At 32.9% G+C, this 24,809-nt stretch overlaps 1 protein-coding gene across 1 annotated transcript; it reads right to left on the bottom strand.

Annotated features, from left to right (window-relative positions):
• Positions 1–304: 304 nt before the first annotated feature.
• Positions 305–9,421, bottom strand: LOC141452729 (endocuticle structural glycoprotein SgAbd-8-like). Its single transcript, XM_074125121.1, has 4 exons — positions 9,308–9,421; positions 6,681–6,934; positions 2,427–2,682; positions 305–664 (listed from the first exon to the last, which is right to left on the bottom strand). Exons 1-4 carry the CDS (start codon positions 9,317–9,319, stop codon positions 566–568), a joined length of 621 nt encoding a protein of 206 aa, XP_073981222.1. The 5' UTR covers positions 9,320–9,421; the 3' UTR covers positions 305–565.
• Positions 9,422–24,809: the final 15,388 nt, after the last annotated feature.

Below are 24,809 nucleotides of genomic sequence, written 5' to 3'. Positions count from 1 at the left end.
CGTTTTAATCAATCTAGTTCATTGACAAATTCAAGGTAGTTTTCACTTTGGGTTTTGACATAAAAAAAGTGACATCTGGATCCAATTTATGATATATGTTTAATGATCAGTTAAAGCAATTTTATGTGCATTCGAAATTTAAATGGTATAAATACAAAAAAACAAAGAAGGATATTTGACAGAAATTTAATGAGTTGTTTTACTATTACAAACGTTAAAATTTATTGTTCAGAAGTACCGTACTCTCTTCTCTTTGAATAAATAAACACCTTTTTTCACAAATATATCAAATAAGTATTCCATATTTTTATAAAATGGTTACTTTTTATTTAAATAAAAGAAATATTACAGTATGTACACTATAAACATATATTAATGCTTAAAAGAACAGAAGAAATTCCTCTTCATTAGCAGTAATTCATACGTCAGACTTCCATCATTTGTATGGTGTTCAGAAGCTTTAATACATTCTGGCAATAATGAAGCCTTTTCCTTTTTATATTATTCAGTCTATTGTATTCCAAAGATTAGTAAGATACCATCTGTTTTTATACATTGTCCTTTTCTAAGGTCTGTAGCGGCCATCATCTTCCTGTCTGGATGCTGGATAATTTGCAGATTCTAAATGACTGTTCTCAAATCGCTTCTCTTGTACATCTTTTTCCTAAAATATACTTTTATTTAAAAATTTAGTACTAAGATACGAATAAAAATTAATATATTAATAACATTAAATCTGGGATGAACTCTAACACGACTTTCTCTAATTACTATCCTCTAACTTCTAATACTTAGTAAATGTCTTCACTTAAAATTGTAAATTTATGTATTATTATACATACATAAACAACTAGTCGAAGTTCAAATAAAATCATAGCAGCTGTTTTCGTGGAAATATGAAGATATGAGAAAATATATTTAGCGAAGTTATTTTAATTTAAAGTCATATTTAGCTTTTTTCTTTATTCTTTTTGGCCTTATGGTTATTGCAAATTAGCCAACATTCATTGGTCTGTTTTTAAATATTGGGTAGTTTGTCTGTTAGTATGTCGAGTTTTAAAATCATTGACAGTATGGTTGCGGGAAAGCCTATTATATTTTAATTTTATTTGTCCTTATGTAGTTATATAAGTATGGGTAAATGTTTGGGTAAGACAGTACTCGTATAGTGTTTAAGTTGGTTGGAAATGGCCAGTTCTTCTGTTATATTGCCCTCCATAGCTAATCCCTACTGTTCACAAAAACAGATTTGCAGAAATATAAACTTGCTGCAGGCCAAGATAATGTGATTGGCTTCGGATTCTTTAACGCAGCAGAATATGGGGTCTATTTGTCTGCCAATAAGTGTCAATTGGTGAAGTGAGTAGCTGTGATTGAATCTCAACCTACTCATGGTACTGTAAAATCTTCTGTTTTCTGAAAATGCTGCAAACCATGGTTTCACTAGTATGGAGGATTGTAAAGAGGAGTAGAATTTGCCTTTGACGATTTTCGAGTATGAATAAATTTCTGTTCATTTTCTGTAGCAGATTTTTTTGTTTTTTAGTTTTTGGAGAATCTGAGGTTCTTAGTGGCTCTGTTGGTGTTTCTTGGAGAAGGAAAGCCAGTTTCGCACTAATATCGGCCTTTTCATTTCCACCCAATCCGCAGTATGCTATCACCCACACCACAAACGGTTAGAATTTATTTTATGTAGCAGTATTAACGTGTCCACGATCAAAAAGGAAGGGTCACTACCGGATTGTTCTAACTTTTGGAGAGCGTTCATACTGTCGTACATAATGACAGAGTGCTGAAAATTCGCTTACATATGTGTTCACCATCTGTTGAACTTAATCATTGCTGTGATAAGTTTTATTCTTCATGACGATTGATTTTGGGACAAAACTTTATTGTAGCACTCTCTAGTGGCGCCTAAGCTAAATGTCAAATTGGAACTTTTTGCGATTATTTGTTTTCTATTTACGGAGGATAACTATACCCACACACAGGCCAATTTGTAAAAATAGTTTTTCGGATTACTTGCTATGAAAAGTAAAAAATAAAATTTTTGATAAATTATAATAATTTCTCTTAATAAAATTCTTATTCTTCTATAAAATAGATTCTTAAAGTAAAAGAAAGTTTTCATACGTTCTAAGTTCTAAATTCTTTAGCAAAGTTAGGAATAGGTAGCGCAGAAATATTAAGCAAATGAACTTACATTTAACCTTTTCGCAGAAATAACTCTAATTAAAAATTATAAAATGTAAATTTTGAAAAAGGATTTGTAAAGAAAAAGTGCTTTTCCGAAATAAGTTATCTTTTTATCGTTAAAATGGCATATAGTATTTTTAAAGAGTTCAGAGGACAGGCGGAAAAATGAAAAATATGATGCGAGAAACGGAGGAAAAAATTAGAAAAAATATATCAAAAATGAAACGTACCGCTTGTTGCCTGATGGATTCAAAAATTATGTCCAATCCTTTCTGAACTTCTGGAGGTACAGGTGGTGGAGTTGGCAGGTGATCTCCTTCAGCCCGGAAACCACCCTCATCAGCCGTGTATCTTACTGTTATTATGTTGCCATCAGGATCAGTGTAGGAATATGAACCATATTGTACTAATGCTTCTTCATCTTTCACTCCAACATTCTTCAAAAATCCAGTTTCTTCTGCGATGATACTGTTGCCTGTTTCGTAGCTGAAAAGATTTGAAATCAACAACCATCCAAACATCTGAGGAAATATTGTTAAGCATGAATTGCAAATATATCATCAACGAAGTTGAACGATTATTGTTGGTGTCATTTTCGACCAAACCCTGTCAATATAGTTTTATTTCTAGTTTCAGAAATTTCGATTGCGAACCAAACGTTCAATTGTAGTTTTAGCTTACTGTGATTCTTCGACTTGGACATATTTATATGCCTTTGATGTACAGAACTATTTTATATACCATTTGTTTTTGGATTTCAGAGGGTATCTCTGATAAATACTCAATTGCTCTCGTTTTTTCACGATCGTGTCTGTTGGATTCCCTTTAGGACAAGGGAATACTCGGAGTCAACAAAGAAAATAAAAAAGGTAAGGGATCGATAAGGGTAATAAAAATTAACTCTAAAACATTTTAATTGCCATTGGGCAATTTAAATATTTTACCATAATAGCAGTGAATTAATGAAGTCACGAACAGGAATAGAATTTGAGCTGTGGCAGAAAATATTCCTAATTTTAGGGGTTGCTTATTTGCAAATGGATGTTGATTTTATTCCTTTCAAATACAATGCGCGCACTCACCAATGGACACTATTACAAAACGAAGTCCAATTCTTAATAGAAAAGTATCTTTTCTGAATAGCACTTCTATAATTAATTATTAATAGAATATTAATTACTGAAGAAGTAAACAAAATTTAATTAAAAAACATATTTTCAAGATCACTGTAAAAGCTGATGCAATCTTGTGCAAACGTATTATTTTTTTAAATTAAAATTTCTCAGTTGATTACTCCATAAAACTTTATTGCAACTAGATTATAAAATTTGGAGAAAGCTTGATGTAATATTAATTTCAATTTCTGTAGTAAACATTGTCTTGTAAATTTAATTATTTTCCATAACTTTGGAATTGATAGTTTAAATGCACTCCTAGTTTAATTTTTAAATTTAAAGCTATTTTTCAGTGCACTGCCGGCTTCCAAACAGAGTTCTCCCGTTAGCGAGAGAATCACCGGACGAGGTGAGGTGTAGGTAGCTCTTAGGAAGAGAAAATCTAACTGGATTCAAACCCGGGATTTTCGAGTGGGAAATTCCAGAACGTTAATTCCTTCCGCATTCATATATGTATTTTAGTATTGCTGGAAATTCAATAGATTTCTAGTTTTTCCATTAGTAAAGTAATCGCCTACTTTTTCAGGTGGCACATAACATCTATCTACCTTGTTGGATCTCTACTCAAAGTATGGAACTCTCAATTACAATTGTATGCTTCATAACCGCTGTTACTTTCATACGCCTCAGTTTTTCCATTATATTTGATGCTTACTTTGGCGATTCTTCAGACTTTAAATTCGTGATATAAAATCGTAAATTAATTCGTAATTCGTTATTTAATCGTAAATAGACTTTATAATATTTTAAACATAAATATAACATATTTTAGGAATACTAGATCTTACTTAGGTGATCAAGGATTATAATGAGCAAAGGTTTTTTTCCATAGGTTTTCTAAACATTTTCTTAATTTTTTTTCTTTTATATGCTTTGTAATAAGTTTAATCATTGCTTTGCTTAGATTATCATCTCTACCATCTTTAGGGGATGCGATTCTGTCTAAAGAAAAGGAGCAACTGCAGCAGTGTCTGATTTCAAAGAGTGTTCAAGTAAAAGTAATCTCTCTAGCACGTTAAGACACTCAATTATTGAACTGAAATAATTAAATGATGAATCTTTAAAATTTTTTAAAGTAATAAAATTAGGTTGGGCAAGATGTACTATGATACTCCCAAATCTCTATTCGTTGGTGATTATATAACTTAAACGTGAGGATGTCCTAACATTGAATAGAGTTTCTTTTTACAGCATATTTTCTCCCCACCTTTTTTATTTAAAGATATAAGGCAAGAAATAACATTGGCCAGATGTTGGTAAGATATGAAGATGACATAGCCTCCATAGCTTGCATCATTTAAACTTACGTCAGAGGTCATACTTGCTTCTATCGTGACTAGGTCTAGCTGTAGTGAAATTAGGACCGTTAGTTATGTTAACATAACTTTATGCTCTTTCAGTGGAATGTCTATAAATATAAAATGAGATGGGTGACACGACCATGTTTAATATCAATTGGAGAGTTAAGTGGTATTACATCAATCTTCGCCATCTCATTGTTACGAATTTTTGAAATTCCTTTTTTAATTTGTCTTTCCTAATTAAATGTTAGCTGATTTTTAATTGAATGACAGCAGAGATATGTTAAATGAAACTTAAATTAAATTTCTAATCATTCCAAAAACATCTAGCGTTACCTCCTGATTAAAAATGAAGTAGAATATCAAAATTAACTGGAAATTGAAAAATGACTAAAATTTATCCTTTTAAAAATAAATTAATTCATTTTTACTGAGCTTTGATTCATGTTTATTCCTTTTCTTGATAAGACACTGTATACGTTCTCAGATTCTGATCCTGAGAATGTACCAAAACATTTTTCTCTGAAAAATTATCGACATAAAGTAGTAGGGTTTTATGTGGTTTAAACAGAAATTGTAGAAAAAGTAGACGCTTCATTTCATCACCTGTTAGCATATTTCTTAAGTTCAAGGTTGTAATTTTTAATTAGCCGCTCTTTTCTTGTAATGCGTAGTTCTATACTAATATGTTAGAGAATCCTTTAGCATAATAATTAGTGAAAGTCTAAATATTCTGCGTTGAAGTCAATTCGAAGTTCTACTCCATGATTTTGACTAATACGTCTACTTTGCAGATTCAACTGCTCCTTAATTTGTCTAGGCTTCTGAGGCGAATTCCGCAGTTCTCATTGGAAAGTGTTCTACATGGTATTAAATCAGCACATTCAGAAAAATATAAATAATCGAGAACACAATGAAATGTCACTAATTTAAATTGTAATTATGACAAATGTTCGATATTCAAATCCTCTTCTAAAATATCAGTTTTTGACGCCCTTTAAAGTCCAAAAAGTGGTTTAGAAAATAAATGAATGTAATACGTGAACTTTCTGGCTCAACAGTTCATATTTCGTTTGATCTTCCCTTAGGACTTATCAGAAAGTTGGCGGCCAAAATATCTTATTCCAAAGCAGCATTACTGAAGGCATTATCTCCTCAATGCTACCCACGATTTTCTTTAAACTTTGCCTACAAGTAGCACTCACTTAGATTTAAAAATTGATTAAAATTTTCCCTAGAAAATTTGACTCACTTCTGAAAAAGATTAAGTATAGATTTTTCCCGAAAATGCAATTAATTGATTAAACGGTTCTGCCACTTATACATGTTCGATAACGTTACTTTGCCACTAACATTAAGTAAATTCCTTAGTTGTAAGTATGAATTAACTAAAAATAATTTTAAAATAATTAAAAATAATAGCTTCTAAGATTTTCCCTAAATTTTGCAATCAGGATGATCATACGGCCATGCTTTCCTAGACAGGATTGGCTTCTCCAATAGGAGAGGCTAATTATTGCTCAAATCACTGATGACTGTCCTTCTCTTGAAGCAATAGCAGGTAAAATCGCATGCTATATGTTCGAGAAACGCCAGTATTCACAGTGGACTGCAAGATAACCAATGACTGACCAACCTGTATTAAAATAAACGACTTCTCACACTTAGCAAACGGCTCACACGACTTTTTCTAACAACCGTACTCAAAGATTTGACGCACAAATTTTCTCCAAAGCTTGAACAAGTAAGGCATATTAAATTCCTAGCAATATTCCACAAAAAATTTCTATCTGTTCGTAAAAGAGTACTTTACGCTCAAATTTATAACATAACGGGAAGCCTCCTTTAACCCCACCTCAAGTACAGCCTTAAATACAAATTTTACTAACAAAAGATGATTTAAGTAAAAGCTAAAAATCTATGAGTACGCAATTTATAAAATGAAGATGATTATTTATTTTAAGTATTAAATGGCTTAAGTAAATAAAAAAGATAATTAAATGATTACCTAGCTTTATAAGAACCATCTATTGACTGTTGTTTATCGAATCTAATAATCGGAATTGGTGTAGGTCGAACTCTGTCCAAAACTTGTGCACTAGGTGTGGATTGTGGCGGTTGAAATTGCTTCGAAGACTGTTGAAATTGTTTATACTCACCATCTTGATGTTGAGCTTGGGGAAGGAATTCTGGAAAGCGTTCTGGTCTTCGCCTCAGTTGTGGTTGTGCTAAGGCGCACCCACAAACAACCAAGGTTATTATCTGTAACAATTTTTACTTTATTTTTTTTATCTCTACAACAACAAAAAAAAAATCTACAAATCATTAGTTTTATAAACTCTTTTCCAGAAAGAAATGCCAGTTGTTCTCTTTGCTTTACAGCTTAAACTCTTTGTGTTAATATCATATTCATTCGCAATAAACTTTTATGAAATATGCGTTCAGTAAAGTGGTACATTCAGGTGAAGGAATAAGTTCTTCACGGATGACATCATATCCAAACGCCCTCAGATATTTGTCAGTGATTGGCTGGAAGAGACGGTTGGCTTCAGGGGGAAAAAAATTAAGTGATGCTTCAAGTCCGACTTCCTAATTAGAAGTCGTGATCGGAAGCTATTAGGAAACATACTTCACCATAAATTTCTTGTTTCACCTTTAAATAAAAACCAAGGCCTAGACCGAGAATCGTACCCAGTACCATAATACATCTTAGCTTTGTGGGTCTCGCCTCTAACCCCTGGGTTACTCTTGGAGTATACTATATATACTTCGTATATCCCTTGCTGCTAGCTCCCCACCCTTCCTGTGACTTTCTTGGAGAGTCACGGGAGTTAACAGTCGTTAAATATACCGTACCAGAATTTGGGAAAGTCTTCTTCATAATTTCTTAAGAAGTTATTGGAGGGATTCTGTGTGTGTTAGCACAGGATGTGGATATTCCTTACAGCTGATTTTCCGCTTTTTTCGTTTGTCCAGAACTTTCTACTGAACATAGGTTTTACTTCACCGGTGCTGTAGATCTTTTGAAGTGCAGTAATACCCGTTCACAACAACAATAAACTTTGGTATTCACTTTCTCTTACTGTACTTTATGTAATTAAATTTTATTTAAGCTTTAAATTTTTACTACAAAGATAATTGACTAATTTTTTCGAGTGGAGGCATGAAAACTACAAATTTCGGTAACTTAGACGAGAGAAAAAGCCCATACATTTTTTCTAACAAAAAGTAGGTACACATTCTATTGGGTTACTTACAAAACCACGCTTCATAACCATGGGACCAACCCCGCAAGTTTTAATAGTAATTTTATAAATAGGATCGTGGATTACATTGAAATAGCCTTTAATGCAAAGTTCACCAAGTGAATTTTTTCCAGAAAAATTATTCAAATACTGTAGATCTGAATGTGTATAATTACAATAATTAAGTTTAAGGCAAAATCGTAGGTAAACTTTTCTAGAAAACCTCAAAATACTGTTATTAAATTCAGAAAACGGTATTTTCGGTTGTGATATTGTCAAAATATTATTTTGGCATCTTCTTAGGCCTCCTCCACGTGTAGCATCAGGGATAATCCAAACAATCGGATAAGAGAGCGGCCAAGGCACAATTTCAAGTATTAACAGCTTAATCAAGTAAAAACTCTGATATCAAATCTGATATGGACTGCGTATAACCTTACGGACTGTTAGGTTGGGGAAGGCAAACCCCTTTAACTAATAAAATTTAAAACTACATGTATCCAAGTAGATGAACTAAGTGAATGTAACACATGGGACCAACCGTAAACTGCAAAATATGATGTTTCAACCGCCCAGCCACTAAGGATGCCCAAATTTGAATCAAGGATGACTTTAATCCTGATACAGGTAATTTAGACTTATTCTTAATAAGAAATTCAAAGGTTTCACCTTTATATTTGGTACTCTAACTGCCTAAATAAAGTTCAAATTAAGAAATTTATATTCATCGCTATAATAAAATTACAATTTGGAATGACCCGGATTTTCAATTTTCTCATAAAAAATAGTTATGCCAAAATAAATACCTGTCATCCATCAGAAAATAAGAATAAAATATAGGATCAGCGGCAATAATGCGGAAAAATAATTCATTTATTTCCCCTCGGACTTTAAGCAACCAATTTAAATGTGCTCAAAAGTACAAATTAAATTAAATTTGAAAAGGGAAACTAACGGTTAAAGAACTCCCATAATTTCAACAAATTTGTATGAGTAGTGAAAGAGATTTGAAAAAAATGGCATGGAGGTGTTAACTTCTCCGAAAGGCAAGCTGTTTTTACTTGAAATTGTGCCTTGGCCGCTCTTTCATCCGATTGTTTGGAGTATCGCTGACGCTCCACGCGGAGGAGACCTAAGAAGGTGCCAAGATAAGATTTCGATCAGTATCACTAACCGAAAGTACCATTTTATTGAACAGAATTTTGAAATTTAGCTATTAAAATAAAAAATTTATATAGATGAGTCAATGAAATGACACCAGTACCATGTTTGCATAAACTTGTAAGTTTAGAAAGATGTTGAAATCAATGCAGATGTTACCTGTAACCATTATCAATGAAAATTCTTAGAATACTTGTTACTCAGATAAAGCAATAAAAAATTTACTCACTATGATCCTCATGCGGAGTGCTGTAGTGAACTGTGCAACATTGCTGCCAACACTTTCTCTTATATACTGCACACGTCATCACTCTTCTTACTATTTACTATCTTATTGTCTCTTTCTAGCACGCCCACTGGATGTTTAACTGTCTTCCTTCTTTTTAAGTGCATTTCTTTTTTTTATACTTTCTACAAACTGAATACCCCTGACTTCTCTTTTACCTAGATCGCATTTCATTCATATCTTATGTACATCTGATCTGCATGTCCTCTACTAGAGAATTAGCAGCATCTAACTAACAAGAGATATCTAGGAAGAAGTTCCATAAAAAAGTATAGTCATCATGTTAGGATATTGATCTTGTTGGTGCCCTGGTTTTTTCTAAAAAAAAAGAAAAGAAATTATACCAAAATTTATCAAGAAGAGAATGAAGGAACTAACCCCATGGTTTGATTAAATAATAATACGGAATGTATTGCGCTAGAAAATGCTCATATTACTTTTTTTATTTCTTGCCATCATTTAAAGTTATTGGAGCTGAGAGCCTTCTCAGAACTCTACCGCTTCAGGTCAGTGTTCTCTCATTACAGACCGTTCTAGCTTTTCATAACCGAACAGTCTTTTCTAAGAAAAGAAAATCAGTGGTAGCTAACTGGGCTCTAACCAGGTACTTCTATTTAGGAGCATATTCTAGTACGTTTTAAATGTTTATATTTGTTTGTGCTCGGCTATGAAGCCCGTTTTGTAACAGAGAATCTATAATCTGACGAAGAATTGTGATGAGAACCTGATGATTGTAGTTATAGCTTTTCAAGTTTCCTTCATCGCTACAGATTTCCATGCGTAAAAAGTCCTGTGGCAACCAATTGGCCTGCGAATTTCCACTCGATAGGAGAATAAAAATAAATTATAATAATAAATATAACCATCACTAGTCATAAATTTTAATTATTCATTCCCGCCTTATCCCTTCTGTTCAGTGTAGTAAATTCAATTTGAAGGATTAATTGTGATATTTAAAAATGTAATTTTCATGCTTTATGCTTCTATATACGAATACTTCATTATATTTATTGGTTTATCAAAAATAGATATTCACAGAAATTTCTTTACCTTCGATTAATCTGTGTTGAATCTACAAGATCAAAATATCAACTTCTTCATGTTTTAGTAAGTTATTTCGTGCTGAAGGTTACCTCACTTAAAATAATCTTCCAACTATGTTATTATACATCTTGAAAAGTAACACTGAAATCTCTTCTGATTGTTCTTGCTTCTGGGAGAGGATAACCTTGAAAGAGTGTACCTGTACATAACTTCTAGTTATATCACCATTAAATGAAATTTTTAAGAATCTAAACTTTGTTGGATTCTAAAGATTTTGAAGATAAACTTTATGATTTCTTATATTTTAGGTTATTTTATTTATATTCGTTCATACATTTAAAAAAAAATCAAATCTTTCCATTGTATTTTTTTAACAGTTTTTTATTTACTTGGTGTAAATTTTTGGGGCAGATCTAGATTTTTAGACAAATTAATTAACTAATAATGGGGCGGGTGTTGGTCTAGTTGGTCAAGAACTTGGTAAGTGGGAGATTTTCCCAGTTCTCAGTCAGAAATAATTGTTTATGGTAAAGTATGAGCTTCCGCCTTCGTCCACGACACCTAATTGGTAGTTGGACGTTAAGCCCCGCCTGAAAAAATAGGTTTTTTACTTTATTAACTCATAATAATAATTATTAACACGTGGCAGCTTCTTTACTCCACAGTCTACAGTCTTAACTTGCTAGAGATCTCATAATGCAGCTTAGTGATCCTCGTAAAATAGGGAGGTCATTTCCTTTGGCTAGAGGCCTCAAAATGCTAACTATAAGAAATCAAAGACCAGGAAAAGTCGGGAGAAACCAGGGCTTCAAGAAAGACAACTACTTCCCGCCTCAAGAAAAACAATACTGAGCTCGTCTTTTGTAGGCAGGTAGCTACGGTCATTTTCTTTAATACAACCATATAGCCCTCTATTTCTATTTTACATAATTTTGTCCTTGGAAAAAAGATGAAACACAGATGTTTGCCTCACACTAAGTGTTCCAAAGTAGAAGAAACATTATTGTACGAAGAATGTACTTCAAAATGTCCTTCTTAACTGGTAAGGTAATTTTAGAATTGTAAAAAAGACAGTCAGTGGTAGATGAATCATTCTTTGGAATTTTAATATTATCAATATTTTGGAAAGCAGCAAAACTTAAGGAGTTAGAAGCCATTCGGACAACTACTTCTGGTTGAGGCTACTCATGTAGAGGGCAACTTCGGACATTCCATGTGAAATAAATATATTCATTCCCTAGATACCATGAAGGGTTCTACGGTTATGGTTCACATAACCTGTCCACTTGATCTGACATCCCCATTTAGTCCAATTTCTTTCTCACCCAGGATATCATCGTACTTCACAATGTAGCTTTATAGCTCCACATTCTAGCATAACTCTTAATATTAAAATGCTATAATTGCCTAACCGTTCAGCTTTCCTGAAAAGGAGGTCAACTACTTCAACTTTAGCTACTCTTCTTCACGTACCCTTAGCTTTTGAATCATTGCGCACTAGACACTACTTAAGCAGATTTCTAGCAGGTTTTTAGTAAACATAAATATTCATCTAGTAGCAAAATAAAAACGTGCCTAAAAACATCTATTTCGGTTGCTTCACCTTTCATGTCTAATATGTTCAGATTAAATACTTTCATTTTTTATGGATGTAACTTCTTGTTGTCACAGAGCTCTGTTTTAGGCCATTCTCTTTGCTTCTGTTTCCTCCAAACAGACTTGGATATGTTCAATAAAGGCATTGCATAATTTATAAATAAAGTTAAAATTGCTACACTTTAAATTAGTTTGGTAACATTTATTACACAATAAGAACATTATAATTAGAATTAAGAATAATATTTTTTAACTTATTATTTACAGCTTTTTATTTCATTATTCCTGTAAATTTAAATTTTTGATTATTACAGAGTTGAGTATGTGAGTTCAAATATGTACATTTAACTTGAAGGAGTTTATGTGACGCTAAGCTTGAGTTTGCCTCCGGTAATGATAATCACCAAGAATTGCAAACATCAGCTACCATTGCATACTTACGATTATTCAGCGACTGTTGGTACTGTCAATGTAAGTATTGTTTGTTATGATTATCTGGAATATTCATAGGGACTTAAAGATCCTGATGTAGAGGTTAAGTCCTCCAGGTTAAGTTTTAATTTAAAGTTATTGTTACGAGAGAAAGTGCTTCCACACCTTATAAAAAAAAAAAGAATTTATTAAATTCGTTACACTAACTTTTTCCATTACTAGACAATCAACCATTAGAAATCTAAACTTTTCCAGAATTTCTCTTTAAAACATTAAAATTTCATTAGAAAATTTCTGACAGTACCATGATGTGAAATCAGACAAACCATGAAAAGAATGACGTTTAATTTTAAAGAATTTAATGATTTCATTTTTAATTAGAGTTTTAGAGTTACATTTATTTGAATAAAATATATATTATTAATAATTCATTATTTTATTGCAATTAATAATAACAATTTTTACAATAATTTATACAACTTAACTAGGCTTAACGATATTAATTTGTATGTAAAACACATTTACGTCAGCCCCGGTGATATTAAAGAAACAGCAGTTCTTCTGTCACTGCCCATGAAAATACTAGTTTTAACGAACGGCCGTTAATAATTACAAAAATAACAATTCAAAAGTTTAACTATTACATACTTTCTATTGCAAATTCATTTTTTTCTAATTTTCCTGTTTTTATTTTATTTTATGATTTTTATGTCTGTTTTAAAACGGTTTCTTTATCGCTTTAGTTTTATTGGATTCATTAAGAGCGACATAGATTCTTGGAAGTTTAAACTGCAGTACAACACTCCTAAGTTACTGCTGAAATAAAATTTGTTTTAAAAAATTACGAATTTGAGTTATAAATGATAATGTAGACTGTAAAAGTGTTGAGAAAACTGTCTGTTAAAACAAATTGCCTTTTTTGTTGCTCTGAGAATTTGAGTTATAAATGAATTTTCCATTTAGTCTAGTGCTTTACCCCCGAAAATTCGAGCGCAACGATTTGATAATTCTTTATTATCTTGATAATAAATATGGATTTTATTGTTCCATTAATTTTCTTTCGTAATATGAGGCAGAAAGAGGAAGTCATTAGACCATAAGAAGTAAAATTATTCCAAGGAAGAAAATTAAATCTATTAAATAGTCGCCCTAAATTTGGTGGACTTTTGCTGCGTTCATTTACAAGTAAGAAATTTCCCACTGTTGGGTCCAACAACACAGCCTTCTTTATAGCAATAAAGTGCCTTCTCTGAGTAGGCAATGAGCTCAGCAGGGTTGAGATCGTTAACCGAGATGACCATAAGCATCACCTCGAATAGCTGTTAAATCTCACATGTCGCACAACCCTACTTGTGTCTCTTCTTTGCCATAGTAACAGCTCAGAAGGACGGCCATGTCTTCAATGTCTACCTTTGAGATAAGTCTTGTCCAGGCAGTTTACATCTGGCTTGTTGGCTTTGACTCCCTGTCTGTGGTGACTGCAATATCCCACTGCATCTTACCTTTAAATCTTTCAGATGCCGGCTCTGGCCTGCACTTATTATTCGGAGACTTCACGTACCGCCAGCCCATATTGCATCGAACCTGATTAGTACACAGGTAGACCACCTTCCATCTGCATCATTACTGTTATTATGTAAGGTGAAACTAATAATAATTATGAGGTATACGAGTAGTTACAAGGCTCGTGTTGTGGAATACCTTGAATGATATATTTGTCTTATACCTTTTATGTGATATTTGTCGGAAGTTGTCTTCCTTGGAGAAAATAATATCTAACGTGGAAAAACATAACAGCTCGATCTGCCCCTTTTTTCCATTAATTATCCTTTCCAATAAACAATACTTTAGGCTGCAAATGTTAGAAAATAATAATATAATAATAATAATAATGTTTTATTAATAAAGTAATATATACAAAAGTAAAGAAATTCAACACATTTTACGGCATGGTAGAACCGTCTGCCGGTGTTAGAAAATATGATCATTAATACATTTTTATTTTTATAAACAGATATTAAATTCGACTATTGTTAACATTATATACAATTTTTATTTACATACACTTTACACTTTTTATAAACCAGATAATTCATGAATTCATGAGCCTTTAAAACTTAAAGAAAGTGGCATTGTTTTAATACACTTTTAATTTTAATCTTTCGATTTTGTGTACGTATGTAAAGTTTTGTAAATAAATATTATTATTACAATTAATTTTTATTTTAAATAAAAATATTCATGTATGTAAATATTTGGAACATTGAATTTAGCATAATATTCTTTAACTATCTACTTACAGTTTCATAATATTTAACTCAACCAAATTAATTTAAAACTAACCAACCTTGTGAGTAACAAATTATTGTGTTCAGATGTAAACTGTTGAACTTTTATCCCCGAACAGCTAAGAAAGATACTTACCTAATTGTATTGCATTTAATGGTTTTATTTTCCAATAATATAGCTTGTGGGTGTAATTATAGGTGTATCTTTTAGAAGTATTATCTCGCCGATATTTCGAAAAGTTTCCTCCTCATCTCAATTAATTTCTTATAGTTTGGCATTTATGTTTAATAGGTTAATCTAATGGACTTTACACTATAAATTTGAGGAATACATTTCGGAGTGAAAGAGGTTTAAAATAGTTAATTTATTTTTAATCAATGTTCTTTTCACTTTAAACCCAGAGGGCTCACATCAAATTGAAATTTATTATTTTTACAACAAATGAGTTTCTCACATGGCATTAAAATCTCATAATATGCAAAAGGAGCAATGAAATGTACATATATTATTTCAATATATCAACTTCCAACTATCAAGTCAATGAACTGATTTTACGAGGAGCAAGTTAAATTTTTCTCGCAAATTAGTTGTTATTTATTAAATAAGACATCTTGTTGGGTATTTCCGATAACTAAATTTTGTAAATAGTTATTAAAAAGATATTTGTAGATTGATTGAAAATTTAATGAAACTTAAGGGTAAATTTGGGCTGTATTAGAAATATGAACCTTCTGTGTCAAATCAGATGATCAATATTTTTATTGAATTTATATAGTTCTATTATATTATTGTGTATAATAGTAATAATAATAGTAATAATACCTCATATGAATTAAAGACATTATGTAAGTTTGTATATGTATTGGCGAATTGGTTAGTGAGGTACAATTTTCTTTTTGGTGCACTAAATCCTCATAAGTAGACACAGCAACCTTATTTTCACGCTCTCTGTATTTTATGAATGTAATATTACATTCAATATTAGCAGACAATGTAATATTACAGCCAGCATACCCTGTGGTTTGCCAAAATCCCTAGACCATTTCTTCTTGCCAGAAAAACCTTGCATGACCTTTAACCTTCATTTATTTATTGTAGAGTACATTTCATAATTATTTATTGACAGAGTTATTCATTTCAAAAGGAAAGAGAAATTATTGTAGGATTCCGTCATGGTTTCTATTTACTTTGCTGACCTAATGAAGGGCTTAGGTTCCTTGGAAAGGTTAAGACACACATTCGTACCAATTGCCATTTAAAAATACGAGGGTCGTTTGAAAAGTCCGTGCAAAGTCAGAGAAATAGCACTACTGGCGCGTATCGAGGTTATGTTTAGTTAGTAGCATCTCTTGGAAGAACACACACCAAGTTTCAGCCAGATCGGTTTATTTCTTTGTGTTTGGCATTCGTTTGAATCGAGGAAGTCGAGTGATTTTCAAAAAATGGACGAAAAAGAATTTCGTGTGTTGATTAAACACTACTTTATGAAAGGCAAAACGCCTCAGGAGACTAAAGAGAAGCTTGATAAACATTATGGTGACTCTGCACCTTCGATTAGAACAGTTTATAAGTGGTTTCAAAATTTTCGGAGTGGCCATATGGGCATAAGTGACGCTGATCGTTCTGGACGCCCTGTTGAGGTTACTACTCCAGAAATCATTGATAAAATCCATGATATGGTGATGGATGACAGAAGAGTGAAGGTGCGTGAGATTGCTAGTGCTGTGGGCATCTCGAATGAACGGCTACATAATATTTTGCATCAACATTTGGACATGACAAAGCTATCCGCAAGATGGGTGCCGCGATTGCTCACGCTTGACCAAAAACGAAATCGTGTGAAGTGTTGCAAGGACGGTTTGCAGCTGTTCCAGAAGAATCCGCAGGACTTTAAGCGTCGTTTCGTCACTGTGGATGAAACCTGGATACATCACTACACTCCTGAGACCAAAGAACAATCTAAACAATGGGTTACCAAGGGGGAATCTGCGCCAAAAAAGGCGAAGACCGTTCCTTCGGCCGGAAAGATTATGGCGACTGTCTTTTGGGATTCGCAAGGAATAATCCTCATCGACTATCTGGAAAAGGGTAAAACTATTACAGGTGCATATTATTCATCGTTATTGGACCGTTTGAAAACCGAGCTGCAAGAAAAACGCCCACGATTGGCCCACAAAAAAGTCCTTTTCCATCACGACAACGCACCAGCTCACACCTCAGCAGTTGTGGTCGGAAAATTAATGGAAATAGGGTTCCAACTCGTTTCACATCCCCCCTATTCTCCAGACTTGGCTCCCTCGGACTACCATTTGTTCCCCAATATGAAGAAATGGCTGGCGGGAAAAAGATTTTATTCAAACGAGGAGGTGATTGCAGAAACGAATGGCTATTTTTCAGACTTGGACAAATCCTATTATTCGGAAGGGATCAACAAACTAGAGCAGCGTTGGACGAAGTGTATAAGCCTAAAAGGAGACTATGTTGAAAAATAAAAAAGGTTTACCCCCAAAAATTGAGTAGTTTTTATTTTTGCACGGACTTTTTAAACGACCCTCGTATGTTAATCAGTATAAGCCCTGAACATGATCTAGTCCCTAGCTCGAAGGCATGGGAATTTATTATATTCTGATGAGTATAGAAGTTATTATATCCTCTTACAGAATAAACGCTAAAATTATTAAAGACGAATCTCTACTAATCTTCAAAGAAATTCTCTGGAATTTTACAAACTTTTTTGTATAGCAATAGCTTTGGTATTAGCTCAATAGTTCTCTACTGGTTTAATACAGGTTCGACTCCAATTTGCTACCCTTAATTCTCTCTCTTTTTTCCTAGTTATATCTTATATCTGTGGGTTAGTTGGATGGATAGTACTGTCTGCAAAGAGAAAACACTGTACAGCTTAGAGAAGGACAGATATCTTAATTGTAAAAAATGTAATATTGCGAGATTCCAAACAGTTGAAACGTGTTCAGTAAATATAATTGTTCTCATCTCTTATCCGATTAATGAGACCTCTGAGTAATAGCCAGATTCACAAGGACAATTTATTAAAAAAAACAGAAACTTTTAACAGATTCCTTTCTATTGTTTCTTTACTAAAATATACGAGTAAAGTCATTTACATGTTCTATCACTATAGTGACCTTCATTAAGTCATGATTATGACCTATTGGAGTTCTAAATAATTTTTTATAAGGGATGTATCAGCTGTTATTCAAGAAGCACACCAATTTATTAATTAAAGTTCTACCTAATCGTTGTCAAATTCTTTAAATGAACGTTGTAAAATTTATGAAAAGTGTTCACAACATACAAGAATAATTACATAAAATGAAAATCTAATGTGTCAAAATCTGAATTTTAATACGTAATCCATTCTTTGTAGCATTGACTATATTGTGTGAGACAAATTCTGTAAGAAAAATGATTCAATTTAAAGTTATTGATCTGCATGTTATGTAATAAATAAAGCTTGAAAAATATAGCAAGATTTTCAAGCACTCATTTTTAGTAACACATTTGACATTTCTTTATGCTGAAGTAAGACTTAAACTACACTTTATTAAACTTAAGAGAAAAGCCTACCTCTTCTTCCAGAAGTGCTCAAACTTTCCAGGTAACATGTTTCAAACACAATTAGTAGATTACATGTCTCCAATGAATATGCTAAATTTAAAATCGATGAAACAATTTTTTAGAAAATTTAAAAATTCATTTTGTAAATTAAGTTCTCGTTGAGGGATTTGACCAAAAACTTACTAACGGATTCCTTGGAGGATTCCTGCAAATTAATTGTGCTGATTAAACCAGTATATTTAATTCAATTAATCCTTTAATGAATTGATTATATGTAGTTTAAAAAGGTTTACTTGTAATCTCGATGTGAAGCAAGCTTCGATCGACTATGGCACCCGGGCTTGCACTGGAAACCCAAGGGCATACTTCCGTTCAATCACTTCCTCATCTTGGAGCCCTACTTGTCAGATCGTTATTTTCAAATTCAAATCGGAACATCGTATTTCATCTAAACATCGTATTGAAGCGGATGTTCCGCAAGGAAGCATCTTAGGACCTATCCTATATGTTATATACACTGCAGACAAACCGACCCATCCTGAAACTGTCCTCCTAACTTATGCAGATGATACCGCTATACTTTCTCCTCACATTGATCCGGTAACTTCACACAGAAACCTTCAAACTCATCTCTTTTCTCTTGAGGAATGGTTCAAGAAAATGGAAAATCAAGTTGTATGAAACAAAATCTCAAAATATTACTTTCACTCTCCGCCGCGTCACTCTTCCTCCGATCTTCTATGACTCAATTCCAATTCCACCTGCCAATGTTGTCCGTTATCTTGGGCTGTATTTAGACTAAAGACTGACTTGGAACACGCACACACGACTTAAACGAACTGAAGTTAACAGGCGTTATCGACTACTTAAAAGCCTACTAGACCAACGTTCAAAACTTTCACTTAATAACAAACGACTGATTTACAATTCTATACTAAAACCCACCTGGACGTTCGGTACTATAATATACGGTTCAACGAAACGCTCCAATTTTCAACGAATTCAATCGCTTCAGTCTGAAATCCTCCGCACTATCGTTAACGCTCCATTTTACATTTCAAATCTAACTATCCACACAGACTTGGAAATTCCATTTGTATGTCAGGTAGCACGAACTCGCTATAAAAGTTTTCATCAGAACTTGCAGTTCTCATTCCAATCCTCTTGTCCGCCATTTATCATCACATCACCTTTCAGTTCATCCTCCCAGGCGATTAAAACGCTAATGGCCTCGCGATTTTCTCTCTTCTGAAGAGAGTAGCTGATCCTGGAGACGACTTAGGGAGTGTTATCACTGGGTAACTTCTCCCCTCAATTAGTGAGTTTCAGCTATTGTCATTGCTAGCGTGTCTAGCGCGCTGGAGTAACTTAACAAATAAATTAAAAAAAAAAACAAAAAAACTTGTAATTATTTCTGTATTGGAGTTCATATTTTTAACTTAAATGTTGTTCTTTTAGATTTTAATTAAATGTTACCCCTCAATTAGATTATAGAATGGTTTTCTTTTATGTGATAATTTTTATTTGATTTTTTTGTTTAGTTTTCCTTTATTTACTTGGTTATGTATTTGAATCTATCTGTACCAGACTCACAATATTGTACAAGATTTTTCTTTAGCAAAAACGTATATGTCAATGTCTACTTTGGAAGTTGTAGTTGAGTAAGATATATATATTTTTTAAGAATACATTTTCAACTTTCACTAAAATATCGCAGCCCATCCAGTGCGTGTCTAGCGATATAGTAAGAGTATGGGCATTTTAATTTTTTAAAAAAAAGGAACAAAAAAACAAGTCTACTATCTAGAAAAATGAGTAGTTTCAGAAAAAAAAAATGACATCATTAAAAGTTATAAATATATTTCACAATATTGTTTAACATATTAATCTTATAGTGTCAACATTTTTAGTTAACGAACGGCGCTTCAATTACATCATCCGTTGTTTAGAAAAGTTCTTCATAATATTTTGACCTTCTTTCACTTTCTCCAGCTTACTACTTAAGTCCTTGAAAATCTGGTCTCTCTAATGCACTGTTTGAGGAAGAAACATTAAGATAATGACTGTTTTTAAGTAAACCTGAGAATAATGAATTCTAAGAATACGAGGGTCGTTTGAAAAGTCCGCGCAAAAATAAAAACTACTTAATTTTTTGGGGTAACCTTTTTTCATTTTTCAACATAGTCTCCTGTTAGGCTTATATACTTCTTCCAACGCTGCTCTAGTTTGTTGATCCCCTCCGAATAATAGGATTTGTCCAAATCTGAAAAATAGCCATTCGTTTCTGCAATCACCTCCTCGTTTGAATAAAATCTTCTTCCCGCCAGCCATTTCTTCATATTGGGGAACAAATAGTAGTCCGAGGGAGCCAAGTCTGGAGAATAGGGGGGATGCGAAACGAGTTGGAACCCTATTTCCATTAATTTTGCCACCATAACTGCTGAGGTGTGAGCTGGTGCGTTGTCGTGATGGAAAAGGACTTTTTTGTGGGCCAATCGTGGGCGTTTTTCTTGCAGCTCGGTTTTCGAACGGTCCAATAACGATGAATAATACGCATCTGTAATAGTTTTACCCTTTTCCAAATAGTCGATGAGGATTATTCCTTGCGAATCCCAAAAGACAGTCGCCATAATCTTTCCGGCCGAAGGAACGGTCTTCGCCTTTTTTGGCGCAGATTCCCCCTTGGTAACCCATTGTTTAGATTGTTCTTTGGTCTCAGGAGTGTAGTGATGTATCCATGTTTCATCCACAGTGACGAAACGACGCTTAAAGTCCTGCGGATTCTTCTAGAACAGCTGCAAACCGTCCTTGCAACACTTCACACGATTTCGTTTTTGGTCAAGCGTGAGCAATCGCGGCACCCATCTTGCGGATAGCTTTGTCATGTCCAAATGTTGATGCAAAATATTATGTACCCATTCATTCGAGATGCCCACAGCACTAGCAATCTCACGCATCTTCACTCTTCTGTCATCCATCACCATATCATGGATTCAATGATTTCTGGAGTAGTAACCTCAACAGGGCGTCCAGAACGTTCAGCGTCACTTGTGCCCATATGGCCACTCCGAAAATTTTGAAACCACTTATAAACTGTTCTAATCGAAGGTGCAGAGTCACCATAATGTTTATCAAGCTTCTCTTTAGTCTCCTGAGGCGTTTTGCCTTTCATAAAGTAGTGTTTAATCAACACACGAAATTCTTTTTCGTCCATTTTTTGAAAATCACTCGACTTCCTCGATTCAAACGAATGCCAAACACAAAGAAATAGACCGATCTGGTTGAAACTTGGTGTGTGTTCTTCCAAGAAATGCTACTAACTAATCATAACCTCGATACGCGCCAGTGGTGCTATCTCTCTGACTTTGCACGGACTTTTCAAACGACCCTCGTATTTCATTAATTATATATAGTGAATGATTTAAATTTCCTCTAGAAACCAGTGGTTTACAATTTTTGTATTATTAGGAAAAATTTATTTTTCATCGAATCCTTGCAATAGTTTGGGCTAAGGAGTTTGTTTTTAGAATAGACGTTCTTCGGAAGATATTTATCAAAGCCTTTTTACAGCTGTAGCTACAATGTTTCAAAAATGTCTGGCCTGTTATTAAAAGGGCCGACTGGTGCTCCAACTGGGTCTTGTATCTTATAACACAAAATATATAAGTTTTAGTTTAAGTAGAAATAACATTTTTGAAATAAGAAGGCAATAGTTTTAGGCTAAACTTTGGCTCTATTTAATTTTTGCGCTGCACATTCCTTTTTGAAGATAAAATTTATTCTCTTTTGGTGAGTAATTTTTTCATCAACTATTTGTTGACCAAAAATTATCAAGCCACAAACCTATTAACCACTCAAAACCTCCTGAAATATTCATACCGAAGTAACTGCTGACTGACACATCAGACTAATCATAAAAATATACCATTTCAACAATTAGAGTTTAAGAAGACTTATTCTATGACTCAATAACTACAACGAATAACATAGTTAACGGATTTGAAAAGAATCAATTCACAACTGTTGAACATATTTCTGGACGTAACTTCTTCATTTGTCACTACGGACGGATTTCTCAACAACATTTACTCTACCCAAGTACGTTTTTAGTTATAAACATTTTTAAGTTCATTTCTATAGGGCAGAACCTTTGAGAAAAAAAAAATTAATTCGACTAAAAGAACATGAGTTCTTCAGAGCTCAGTTTTCAGTCCCATGTTATTGACTCTCTCGACATTCCAACATTTAACACCTCTGTTATTGCAGTGTACGCGGACGATTCAATCCTACAGAACATTTATTACCTTTAATACGCAAATACCATCAGGCAAAATAACTTTCTGGATTTATAAAAGGGTAACTGGACATAAATTTACAAAAATCACAGGCCTAAAACGTTTCTCTCCGAAGACTACATCCAACTACAACTTTAATAATTAAGATCGTACAATAAAAAAAGACCTCGAAACCTTGAAATAACTTGGTTTGACAAAAAAGTAACTTTGAATTCATATATCACCCTAAAATTAAGACAGGTCTACCAAAATTCTCAAACAATTCTAGCTACTCATTTTTCAACATAACCACTGGACTATAAAACTCCAATTTTTTTTACAGCTCCATACTTGTTCCTTCAGTGGACGCGTGCTGATCCTTGTCTGTCTGAACGTTAGTAACGCTGCAATAAATAAGTTTTAGTATTTCAAAATATACAAAAAAGTGCACCATATCCCCTTGGGAGCACTTTAAATGGAATACACAGATATACAGGGAACTGGAAGTACTCACTCAATGATTTCATAGATAGGAGAGCACAAGACCTTCCTAGATAACAAACGAACTTTGGCAACTAGATAACACCTCCGACTCAGAAAGTAAACAGAATGAAGACGACTTAAACAAAAACTAACGCATGAAGTGGCTTAACTCTTAACACACTTTTAACAATTCAGTTATTGTATCTTTTTTGGTATTTTTTCTTCATTTATTATTATATATTTGTGAGGCTGAAACAAGCTTCCGATCAAATTAAGATGGAATTTTCTTCTTCCTCTCTAATTAAAGTGAAAAATCAGTTATTTTCATGGACTCGTGACAAAAAATTTTTATATACCTACTTTCGAAAAAAACATTTTCAAAATTGATATACATTCTAAAATAAGTGAACTCCAGCTTTATTTGATATATTCAGTCACTAGATGAAACGAATGACTCACGTACAATCTTTGAAGTTTGGATAAGTTTCCAAAGTGATTTATTCTCTTCATAAACCAAACTACTGTAATAAGAGAAAGTAGACTCATATAAAAGAGAAAGTAAATATTTATTGCATTATGCAGTCCAACTCAGGTCGGCACTTAACACTGATAAACCTTTATAAAATAAAATTAACTATTAAACATTAATAAAAATAAAACCAGTTAGATTCGCAATCCAAATTGTATGTCAACACTTATATAGCAATGTTTGACGCCTAATTATTACAAATATCTTGTAGCCGTTTTTGGGAAAAACACAAAATATTAATAATAGTAAAGAGGTTCTCTTGTTGATACTAGTTACCGAGAACCTAAAAAGAGAACAAATACTTTGCAGTCTTCTATAGCCACCACACTAAAGCTAATAAATCATTAAAGTTTTAAGTTTAATTATTTTTTTGAAGTAAAAGTGTTCTCTCTTTTTTTATATAACTATCAAACGAATTCCAAATCAGCAACTACAGTCTTGTCAGATATCCATCACAGCAATTGGTGAAATCTCTTAAAAGACATATACTTGTGCAATTTACATTAAAAAAAAAAACATTTCCATAAGATATTTCAGAATTTTCCCATAAGATCTTATTATAGATAATCTTACAATCTGAGTGAATATGTAGCAACAACATTTAGGTTATGCCAATTTTTGTTTGTTATCTAAGTGATAATCTATTATTGTGGAGAAAGTAATTTTATTAAAACAACAACAAAAATTAGAGATATTAGTTTTAATAGGAAAATCATTACCTTAAAGTAAAGTGTTACTTTCATTTATTTCAACATTAAAATATCTGTTCTCAGATCTAACTGCTATACAGTTATTGTCACAGTTAGTCATACAGAGTTCGTACTATGGATTGGAGTAGCACATAAAAGACCTGATTATCTTGCTCGCAAAGAGAAAAAGTTGCCGTAAATGATTGACATTCTCCAATCAATGCCGGAAATATAATTTCTATAGTAACAAAATGGAGTTGAATTGGAACATTCTCAGTTTAGAAATTTATTTTAAAAGTCGAGCATACAGAAATGCTTAGCATGACAAAGAATATTTTTGATTTCATGTGAATATTTCTCAAAAATTACCTCTTCTACGACTAATTCTAGTGCCTGTCCAACCTATAATACAAGCAGAATGTACCAAAAGAAAATAACGTAGACTAATATAAGTTTTGCTAAGTGCCAACAAATCTTGTACCTGTAAGGTAACACTTGGCCACTCATTTTTTACGAGTCTAAAGAACAAA

The sequence above is a fragment of the Rhodnius prolixus genome, unplaced genomic scaffold (genome assembly GCF_049639745.1).
Source record: "Rhodnius prolixus isolate KJV_2025 unplaced genomic scaffold, Rpr scaffold_3, whole genome shotgun sequence".
Classification (NCBI taxonomy): domain Eukaryota; kingdom Metazoa; phylum Arthropoda; class Insecta; order Hemiptera; family Reduviidae; genus Rhodnius; species Rhodnius prolixus.
This window is presented reverse-complemented; position numbering and strand designations above follow the sequence as displayed.

Bases quoted from the DNA above. Each gene is read 5' to 3' on its own strand.
- LOC141452729 (XM_074125121.1), bottom strand. The intron at 2,683-6,680 runs GTAATCATTTAA...AAATCTTTTCAG, and splicing joins GATGGTTCTTATAAAGCTAG to CTACGAAACAGGCAACAGTA. The intron at 665-2,426 runs GTACGTTTCATT...AGTATATTTTAG, and splicing joins AATCCATCAGGCAACAAGCG to GAAAAAGATGTACAAGAGAA.